The 11473-nt window shown below is 42.6% G+C and overlaps 1 protein-coding gene across 2 annotated transcripts in view; it reads left to right on the top strand.

Annotated features, from left to right (window-relative positions):
* Positions 1-4215: 4215 nt before the first annotated feature.
* TBK1 (TANK binding kinase 1) overlaps positions 4216-11473 on the top strand; it is a 31678-nt gene continuing 24420 nt past the window's right edge. The window contains exons 1-3 of one of the 2 annotated variants that reach the window (XM_078871620.1): positions 4216-4344; positions 6549-6660; positions 8430-8570. In XM_078871620.1, coding sequence (XP_078727746.1) covers positions 6574-6660; positions 8430-8570 — 228 coding nt within the window. In that variant the 5' untranslated portion in view covers positions 4216-4344; positions 6549-6573. Of the gene's footprint in view, positions 4345-6545; positions 6661-8429; positions 8571-11473 lie in introns of both variants that reach the window. The other variant, XM_078871619.1, reaches the window with a different exon arrangement.

Here is an 11473-nt window from a genome sequence, read left to right as displayed (position 1 = left end):
TATAACTTGAAAACATCATGGGGAAAAATACATTTGGCTAGTTATCAATTGACTTACGTCCCATTCCTCATTCGTCGCAGGTCAGCAATGAATACAGTCGACGTTTGTAAATCCTACTTTACATCCCGTTTTGCATCGCCCGTGCTTTTGTTTAATACTGGCCCTCGAGCACCCCTGCCCATTTCCGCGGATAATCATCAAGAGTTTACTGCAAATGCTTCCTGATGGTTAAGCCCCGTTCAGAACTCAATCTGCGCAGGTGAGGCAACATTTGCATGAACGATGGGCCCCGCTGTTCCCGGCACGGCCCGATTTGCATGAGGTGTCTGCGTGCCACGTGCAGGACTCATGCTGATGCCATATATACACGTGTATACTTTTCGTTGTGATGTATTCTCAAATATTTCTATAACATACAATGCCACTTTCGAAAAAAGTATGGATATTCGAAGAACCGTATGTCAGTGAATGTGACCAGTCCTGTAGTTTGGACTCCGCACGCTTCATTAACCCACAATATACAATTATTATATTTATGTAGCAACGTTGTTTGGACACTGCAGGCCACGACTGTGCCATTTATAAGTAGCTCGTACCGCCTCTGTCCACCAAGGAGCATAAATGGTTTCACCACAGTCGATTGGCAGGCCACGTGTGGTGGGGCAAAGTGTGGGTGCTCCTACCACTTTGAAGACGTCTGTCCAGCGTGGAAGAGTCGGCCTGGAGCGAGGCTCTCTGGAGCCCCCTGTAGTGGACGCCTTTTGCCAGCAGATGTGTAAACGACTAATTGCAGAGTAGCACCTTCACCTTTTTTCTTGACCAAATAAACTTTCAGAAATTTTCAGGATTTAGTGTAACGGTTGACCAGCCAAGAGCCGGGTAACTAAACTAAGGAAACCTTTTGATGATTGTATGGACAGTGTGAGAAATGTTCCAAGCTGCACAGTTGCCTTGTTAACATATTTGCCCAGGTGAGTCTCAATGAACCTCCAAATAAGATACTTTCCTATATATGTGAATGCTTGTACCATCACTAGTATATGCAGTACTATATAATATATCACAGCCCTTTGTCGCTGCTGGAGGAAGGTCTCCTCATGTCTGTCGGTCACAGTGGTTTGTTTTACCTTCACGCTGGACCATGCGGGTTACTGGGAGGAAGTGAGAGCCAGTTAAGGACCAGTTCAAATATAGTTCACCACTTAATGTTAGCCGTGGCCAAAAACTGAAACTCAAGTCGCTGGGGTCATAGCAATGCATTATCTAAAAAGGCAAATAAAAATGAATCACTATTCCAGTATATTGCTTGGTATTGTTGCAAAAAAGCATGTAAGCATCAACTTTGACCATTGTGTAACCATTTACAGCTTTGTAATGACTGCTGACGGTAAAACAGTCTGTGCCAATTTGCTCTACAATTGGCACTGGCAAATGTTGACATTGAATGCCCATTAACCAAATTGTGCTTTTTAATTAAGACATTTTTTAACTTATATTTGAATTTCTGATGCAGTCAATCTTAATCTCACATACGAGTGGGATTCAAAAGTGTTCCCTTCACCATGAAGGAATTAATTTGTAACAGTGAAACTCGGTACACGTGTGGCATAGATTAAACTTAGGCATTCGCGTGGGATTAAAAGTGTTCATCCCTTTCTGCACAGGGAGCTGCAGTCATTAAAGTGTCAGGCAGAGGGGCTCCATGACTAGGCCAAATTTTTGCCTCACAGCCAAAAGCATGAATTCATATTCCACCATAGCCACACAGCAGTCTAGACTCAAGAGAGCCTAGTCCAAGACAATCCGGATAGCTGGCGCCCATGTACTGTACATATGGACGTGTGGCCGATGGGTAGTGGAGATGTAAGGCAGAGTCTGATCTGAGTTTTAGGCTTTCGGACATCATCTATAATGATGTCAGAAACTATCGGACTATCCGTATTTGAATACAACTATTGCAAGCCATTCGAATAAAAGCATTGCAAGTAAAACGATCACTCATCTGTAAAGATCCGGAGTGTTGGCAAATGTGTTACATGTGGCATTCATGAAATTTAACGCTGCACTCTTTTATGACTATGAAGTCCAAACATTGTCGGTGTAATTATCTTTCAGTATGGTTCAAACATAGATTACTTTATAAAAAGACAGGTGGTTGCGTAGTGAAATACTGTAGTACAGTTACTAGAATTACTTCTTCAAATCGATCATAATGAAACTTAGAATCCAGAATGCCACCACGTGACTTCTTACCCACACGGATACATGAGTCAACATCACAAACATACTATCCTCAGATTCCTCATCTTGCTCTCAATTCAGTTGCTCTCCAAGATTATCCCCCACAATCTTAAAGGTCTTTGATGAAGTTATTTCTGACGACCTCTACTCCCTCATCTAACTATATCCCTTCATGTGCTCTCCACTCCAATCGCTTTTGTGAACAATCCTCAGTGAACCTTCACTTCGTGAGAGAGAGGTTGCTCTTTCTCAGCTGCTGCCCCCATGAAATGTCCTTCCTCTGTCCGACTCATCCCCTTTTCAAGTCAAGGCTCACGATCTTCCTCTTTTCTTCTGCCTATGACTGTCTCTCTCTATGAAGGGTCTTTATTCACACTTCCAGCATATGTTGTCTCGGTCGCCTTTCTCTCGCCTGCAGCCCTGTAATCTGGTTCTCTTTCTGTGCCCAAAAACATTCACAAAAACAGCTCTTATTGAACCTCTTGAGAGGCACACGCTTCCCGATGTGTTAGTCTTTTTGAAATGCAGTCACGCTCACATGTTCTTAGGTTTTTTTCCGGTAAAGTCACGTAAACATTTTTTTTTAATCACATGCTTTATGAAGCCAACTAGGATTGCACTATATTGACAAATTTCATTAGTTAATGGGAGATTATTCAGCTTTTTTGCAAGTGAAATGTTTAATCTTGATAATTGTTTTTTACCCTTTTTTCTGGCAACAAAACTGACACCTTTTTTTACAAGGAGTCATGTTTGCATTGACCACAATACCTGCGGTCGGAATGCATACAAAAAACACAACTCTGATAATGTATGCACTGTCCTTAAAATTAATTGGTCCACACCCGAGACAGCTTTCCTTAGAGCCTAGTCTCACATGGTGTTGGACCAGATGACGCCGAAAGGCACACAACTCAAAGACAATGCACCATCAGAGTATGAGAGCTCGGAGTAAGCATTTACACCATTGGAACCTCTTTTGCCAGTAGCAAATATGATCATTGGTTTTTTACCCTTTTATCTGGCAATGGTTCTCGCTTTAATTTTATTTGCCGTTTAACGTTCCTACAAACGAAACAATCCAGCAATCTTACATTTTGAACGGTTTCTGCATGACACAAACATTTAGTTCGAATTTTTTAAACCGTTTTTGTGTCCTAAACGCTACCTAATGTACCACATTTCAGCTTCCTGTCTTGTCGGGAAGTACCCAAGAGGTTTGTGAGCCGTACACATTAAGAGGGGGAATTCCTTGAATGATTCAGCGTTAACGACACATCCTTGACTTTAGCCAGACACCACAACAGCAGCGAATAATCCCCCAAACCATGGGGGGGGGGGGGACGCCGGCTGTGTGCGTCTGTTGCGACTTTCTGTGCCTCCTCGTGCGAGTGGCGCGCGGGGTTCCCCTCAATGGTTGGCGGAGCCGAGCTGGAAACTCCGCATTCCTGTCCCTCCCGCGCGTCAACGTCGAGATGTCGTTTCGGCCAGTTTAGCTTTTCAGGGCACATCCTTTAAAGTTACGGGTCACCATCTTACACAGATTCCCCGTGTACAGTATATATCCTTAACTGTAGGGGCAAGTGCCATTAGCGAGCACCCATGAAGGCCGGAACGGCACACGAGGGCGTGGGTGGCCAGCACCACGCTCGGCCGCCTTTGTCTCCCCAGTGGCGATGTTTACACACCGCACCAGCTACTCGTTAAGGCTGAGACTGCCTAGGGGAGGCCCAGGACCGGTTCAGATACTTGTCACCGGTGTTGGCCGTGAGCGGGAATGGAACTGCCCTCGTCACAGTCCCACGGCTTAAAGTGTCCGCCACTACAAATGCTACGCTTTATAGGCATAGCGACGGTGAGCAAAACGAGAGCGCGCACGTGATTGGCTGCTCGTCCGCCCCACGGCGTTCTTCCCACCAATGGGAGACCGTGAGACGGAAGGGGCCGCCCGGGCGCGCCTATGTGGGGTGCGGAATGCAAAGAGCGGCGCTGAGTTGTGAAGCGGCGACCTCGTTCCGGCTCTGTGGGTGGCGGTGGAGGCGAGGAGGAGGAGGCGAGGAGGGATCGTCTCTTGCGTTTGTGGACAACGACCAGCGGACTCACGTAAGTAGGCGGCAACGCTAAACGCCAGGGAGTCGCGTTCGGGAAGAGAGCCGCGACTGCCGCTCGGTGGGAATGATTCCGCGTCGTGGCCTAGCGCCGCGAGTCCCGCACCCACCGGCCTGGGATTGACGATCGCCCCGTGGCTGCCCGGCTGGGCCTGGGCGCCCCGACCGGTCCCCCTCGGTCGGCTCCAGCCAGGAGCGTTTTCAGGTTTTCTTTGTCGTTCTTAATCTGAAGCGTGCTGCGTTGGTTTATGATGACGTTTAGATATATAAATGTGTTTTTTCTTTGTTTGTGATAGGATGTGGACTCTTAAGCAGCGCCTGTTGTCTGCTGTGATATGATGGGACAATACATTACGGTAGTTACACGACTTTGTGCAATAGAGTACAGTTTGGATTTATCAGCCTGGATTTCTAACAGCATATACATGCGACCGCATCGCAGAGTGATGTGAAAATCGAAGAGACGTGTCCATGTGGAGAGTTTGCCGAGCGATACTTTTTAGATGTCGGTGTTTTTGAAAGGTCTTTAGAAAGAAACACTGAATGCTACAGTCCATACAGTGACCTGACAGGTCACGGTATGGTGGCAGTGCGAATGAAGACACTTGACATGGAGAGGCAGTTCTAGGCAGAAGAAGAAGAGAGGATGATGACATTCAGCCTGGAGTAAGGGCTCAGCAATAAGGATGGCGAGAGGGAGGAAGGCGATTGCAGACAGTGGTAGCAGCAGTGGAGGAGGCGACCTCCCACCGAGCAAATGTTTGACAGAAGGCCATTGTTGTTTCTGCTGCTGGGGCGAGAGGGTTGGAGTGAGATGAGTGCGTTGCCTTCATGGGCTCTCGCCCGGGTTTAAAGGTCCAGTGAGAATATTGTGCACTCTATTTGCATCAGGTCGTGGTGTACGCGCTGTGTTTTTTGCTGCGAAACGAAAGCAGATGTGCAATGTGGAGGCTCAAACGTCAACAATATTATATTTTTTATAGTACGCTATTACAGACGATAATAGCAATGCTGTATGGTGTATAATATATACCATAGTGTTGCTTTCACCCAGCCTCCGTGTGTGTCACAGTCTGCTTAAGTAATTTAACTAGGTACACTAGTTTATCTCGCTACAATATTTTAAGAAACCATAGTTGTTAGATTTCTAACTCAACATAAACCTAATTCCCTCGTTTATTTTAAAGCAACGATTGGCGGTTGTGCGGCGTATCGGGGTAGGTGAGTGTGAGAGACCAGCTTTGTATGACTATTGACACCGAGCACAGGTTTATGTTGTGTTCTTTCCGGAGAGTTCCATAAGCAGTACTATGTATATTCAGTACAGTATATATTAATACTGTGCAAAATTATGTACAGTATATGTTAATACAAAATTATGTACAGTAAGGAAGTGATCACGTTTGATGTGTTGGTGTTAAGTGACTTCCTGGTGTAGTTCACTTCCTGGTACCCGGGCTGCTGCTCGCGTTACAATGTGACTTGAGATTTTGACTTTAAACTTTCGTGACTGCAGGAATTGATATTCTTGGTGCCAGTGCGCTCATCGAGGTTAATAACCAGGCTACAGTCTACATTATAGACTGCCAGTGCGCTCATCGAGGTTAATAACCAGGCTGCAGTCTACATTATAGACTGCCAGTACACTCACCCAACTTAATAGCCAGGCTATAGTCTACATTATAGACTGCCAGTACACTCACCCAGCTTAATAACCAGGCTACAGTCTACATTATAGACTGCCAGTACACTCACCCAGCTTAATAACCAGGCTACAGTCTACATTATTGACTGTATAATGTGATATATTTATAATAATCAATTTTATAATTAGTAATGGAACAAATTACGATTCTTGTTTTTACTCTTATCAATACTGTCATGATGTGTATTTAAAAATCTATCAGATTTTCATTCCTCCCATTGCTGCACAAAATTACATCCTTTGCCGTAAAAATTTACAAATCAGCAAGTGAAAACAAATGCTGTGTACATGCATTGTGGGCATCTTGTAAAAGATCAACGTTATCGTGCAGTTTTTCATGGGGCTGTGTTTTTAGTTGCTCTTAAGCTCACAAGTATTTATTGTAATGTATGCATATTTAAGGGAGGTTGGCAGGCCATGAATAATCACACATTGAAATCTTTCCCTTCTACCCACTTAATTCCGTCCTCCCTTGCCTGAAAAACCCACAGCAGCTGAAAACGTGGTCCGTGACGCAAAATGCAGAGCACGGCCAACTACCTGTGGTGGACCAATGACGTTCTGGGACAGGGGGCCACAGGCAGCGTGTACCGTGGCAGAAACAAGGTTGGTTCCACACGATATCACTATTTATCCACTTATTTATCCATGAAACTTACTGTCAGGCATATGACTCTGTTTCAGGAGGGTCTTGCGTTGGGTTTTTATATTAAGATGTGTTTAGCCAATAATTGAGTTTTTATACAAGTGGGAGGCACCCGGATAAAATCCCCCTACAGATGGAAACAGATGGCTTTAGTCCACTTGCTGTTCTGCCTTTTCCTGTCAAGCCAGGATATGGCACGTCTGTTTCCCACATACTCTGCCAGGGCAAAATCATACCACCCTTAAGATATTTAAACCCTCCCACATCTTAAATCAATATTATTTTCTTTTTGTTTATTAATATGTCCTACGCATTAATGCTGAAAGTTAATTTAAAAAAAAACATGCTGATGAATGTATCCTTTAAAAGAGCATATATTTTATAACATTTACATCCAAATCTACACAACATAAAAGGATTACAGCTAGCTTGCTTGCTTAAGGTCATGTAGTTTGTTGTATAGCATTCAGAATTAATGCATTCTCTAATTGTGTTTGCGTTAAAAGCGTAGTCGGCAAGTTATCCCAGAGCTTCCCTAAGGCCTCCTGTAGATCAAGTCAGCCTAAAATAAATATGTGATGCCAATATCCAAGTTGAGGACACATGTCTCTTAATAGGTGCTCACGAACACCACGTTTTTCAAAAATCTGCCATTGTGATTGGGCAGATATTGCTCATGTATTAATTCTGTAATTAATTGATGAGTTGTGTTTAAGTAATTTAGTGATTTATTTAAGTAGAATAACAAATATTCATTCCTGAACTTGTACAAACATCCCAATGCATGACCTTATTGAAAAATTATCTTTAAATGTTAAAGCTATTCCAAGACTTTCTTGGATTGATAAGTTAGTTTTATTTTAAGTAAATGCCAATATCATTGTTCAGTCACTGAAATAGATGCATTTTAAATCTATAGGTCTTCCAGATCTAAATTATTCCATAGCAGTTGATTATTAAAGTAAACTTTGAACCGATATTGGACTCTATTGAATGTCATATTCAAGATATGGACCTGTTAACATTTTTACGAGGTAGTTCCATGCTATAGATAAGAACAGAGCACAAAGTTGATCCCAAAGCTTGATTTACACCAATCCATTGTACAAATAGTCACCAAAGCAGAACACTAATTGCCAAGATACAAATTGAATAATGTGTAAAGTAGTTGCTATTGATTGCATAATTTGAATTATGATAATTTAGTTCATTTGTATTACATTTTTTGCCTTACTGCATTTCATTAACAGTACTTAATTATATAGATCGACAGTGGCTGCGTTTTGGAGAGAAGACTGGCCTGTGTTGTGAGAATGTGGAATACTCACCACCGGTTCAGGTTTCTCAATTTAGAAACGAGTGCTGTGCTCATTTGAGCAGGAAGGCTCTCTTAACACTCACTCATAAATTCTTATTCATAGGTCACACTGCTGATTAGATTCAGAAGGTTAAAGACAGTCCAGAGATTTCCTGCTTAAATGATTCCTGTGGAAATCATTGGTGAAGGCCTATAGGCTAATGGATATAATGTTATTGTATCTTTACTTGGTGGAACAGACACATCTTATCTTGTTTATTATGTGTATTACTATTATTGTATTTGGTTTCACACTCGTACTCTGATAATGTTGTATAATTGTGACTTACATATGTACTTTGAAAGCAAATTAACAAAAAGCACTTAATATTTTCCATATTTTTCTCATTTTGTGTGACTGTCTCTGTGTAGAAATCGGGTGACCTCTTTGCAATAAAGACTTTCAACCAACTCAGTTACATGAGGCCGCAGGATGTTCAGGTGCGGGAGTTTGATGTTCTGCGGAGACTCAACCATACGAACATCGTGAAGCTCTTCGCAATCGAGGATGAGGCAAGTCCCGTGCCACTGCAACGATCCCACTCTGCGATTCACATCGCCGCCAGCATTGCTGGATCCACTGCTGAATCCAAGGCTCCTGTAGTCAATGCCACTGCTATTGGTACATTTTCAAGGAAGCCTTTTGGAGCTGCTGTGGTGTAATGGTTATTTGCCTTGCAATCCAGAGGTTGCCGGTTGGATTCCAACTTCCGGCACGGCGTCTGGTCAATGTAGAAGAATAGGCCAAATACTCTCTAGAGTTTACTCTCATGGAGGCCCTTCCAACAACTGTGGTGTAAATATGGAAGCACAGCATATACAGTACTTCAGAGTTGGTGGTAGATATGATGAAAGAGTCTGGCCTCTGCCAAAGGCATGTGGAATTTACACTTTGCTCAGAGCTTCAAACAGGAAGAGCGCTGCCCCATTGCTCATCTTAGTATGGGGATTTATCAGCTACATGTGTTTAGACACATTGTTTTATTCCTTTAATAGCTGCAGTCATTAAATGTCAAACATGTCTATGCAAATTTTTGCCATGCAACTGAGTTCAAGGCGGAACCATCCTAGGCTCACATAGGAAATTATTAATTGGTGCAGAAGTTCAAGGAAGGCACTTTAATGAATACTAACTTTTATTTTTCTATAGCTCTGCAACTGTAGTTTGTAAATGCAAATGTGTGCCCACAATACAGCAGATGTGAAATTTAATCCCACCGAGTGGTAAACCTCTGATGCTGAGCTTGCAATGGGGGTTTTAGTGTCGTGACATCTTGTTTTTTCCATCAGCTGCTCTATTGTGGTATTCCATTGGCGAGAAATGAACAGCTTGTAACGGGCTACTAAACAAACTCCTATTCATGCGAAGTTGACATAAGCTTCTTATAAAACTGCTGTGGTGTTAGGTGTGGCTCGTAGTTGAAGTTAGGAATGGTATTGGAAAGGAAACACGTGTTTCTTTACATATGTATATTTCTGATAGTGAAAAAATATAGTTTCCATGGCTTGGTTCTTTCAATGACACCAATTAAACTTCAAGTCAAGCTAATTGCCTTCTCAAAGGAGCATGTGGTCATGTTTTAATGTCACTAAGTACCATCAGCTATTTATCCTTTGTGGAGTAAGTTCTGGCATATTTGGGTGTAAACTTTTTTGTATTTGCTCTTGATGTTTTGCACATTCTTACCTTACATTTCCAATACATATTATTCCATATCATATCAAGCTTGGCTTTTGTGTGTACATTGTAAAATGTTTTTTGCATAATTGCCATATTATTTGGTAATTGAATGAAAAGGTACATTCAAGATGTTATTAACTGTTTTGCAAGGGTCACTGTAATGACCTTGGAAATATTATTCTGATAAATCAGAATTGGTCATCCCATAGACAGATTGGCACTCCCTCCACAACTGACTCAAGGCCACATTCCTCGTTTGAGCATGGTGGCATTTTGACTTGACTTGAATATGCCAGTTGAAGACAGGTTACTAAAGTTCAACCACATATCATTAGTACTGGCATAACTCTGTTTCTTCATTGTTTATTCATGGCATCAGCCTTCTTCCTCGCGCCAATGCATTTTGATAATTTTTGGTTTTTTTGGGGGGGGAGGATGGGGGAGGGAAAATGATCCAAGCCTGATTGTGGTCTCTGGGAGAGCATGCAGCTAATGCGTTTGGTGCGTGGGGGTTTCCCAGTCACGTGACATGAGCTGTGGTCGCTACAGGAGGTCGCACAGAGTCACGCCTTCCCCTATAAACACTCGTGCGTGCCCTTTCTTGTGCTGCTTTTGTCCGCCTGTTTGTTTTGTTCTTATTGCGCCCAAAGGTCAAACAGTACCTGTGCTTCATAACGAAGCGCTGTTGCTCTGGCCAGTAATAGTGACTCGCACTCATGTTTACTGGAATCAATTATACTGGTAGTCTGTTACAGCAGTTGTCAAGAATGCTTGACTCGCCAACAAAAAGTTGCGAGTTCAATCCCCAGTAGGCATTAACTCAGCCTAACACCACCACCCTGCTGAGAGCTAATTAAAGGAATACAATGGTTTGTGGGGAGTCGACGTTTTCCGTGCTTTTACTGAAATGTGTGGTAGGGTACCGCACGTAGATGAGGGCCGCAATAGTCTCGTTTGAGCAGGGAGATGCATGATTTGAATGGAGGCATCCTGCCCTCTGGATAAGGTGAGCAGCATCTGTAAAGACTGCGCTGTACTTTGGTGGCAAGTAAGTGGTTGAGTCATGGAGAGACTCCTTTGCCCCTCGCGAATGTGGAGATGTTGCCTTTATCTCAAGACCAGCAGCAAAGAGGAGCACTCCCAAGAATGCCATTTTAAAGGAAAACAACCAAAAATGCAAATCTCTCTTGGATATTTTCACACACTACCACCTTACACGATTATTTTTTAAGATTCTTTCTCTGACAACTTCAGTACCCCTTGAAGGCCAGTTAGAAAAACACCAAGATCTTCCTTTCCACTCAAGTTTTCGCGTTAAAAACGTATTTATTATTAATTAACCTTGTGAAATATATCGAGAATATTTGTTCCAATCTGTCCAATGCGAGTTTGAAGTTTTGTTAACAAACTAACAAGACTACAGTTTTGTTGAAACGTGCTATTATATACCTTAGTGATATCACTGCAACATCACTCCCATGCATATGAATTAGTGCATCATAATAACTGAACTTAATAATAGCAAGCAACATACCATGTGCCTAAATATGAACATTTTGTTATTGGTATATGTTCTCTGCTTTAGCATATGGATCAGAAACATGAAAACTGAAAAAGAAAATGGAACAAATATAAAAATGTGTGGAGAGATGCATGCTTGGAATTGCAATCAGAGATTGAAAGAGGAACGCAAGGATTAGAAAACATCTGCAAATGCGTGACATTTTGACTGTTA

This window comes from Lampetra fluviatilis, chromosome 32 (assembly GCF_964198595.1).
Source record: "Lampetra fluviatilis chromosome 32, kcLamFluv1.1, whole genome shotgun sequence".
NCBI classification, from domain to species: domain Eukaryota; kingdom Metazoa; phylum Chordata; class Hyperoartia; order Petromyzontiformes; family Petromyzontidae; genus Lampetra; species Lampetra fluviatilis.
This window is presented reverse-complemented; position numbering and strand designations above follow the sequence as displayed.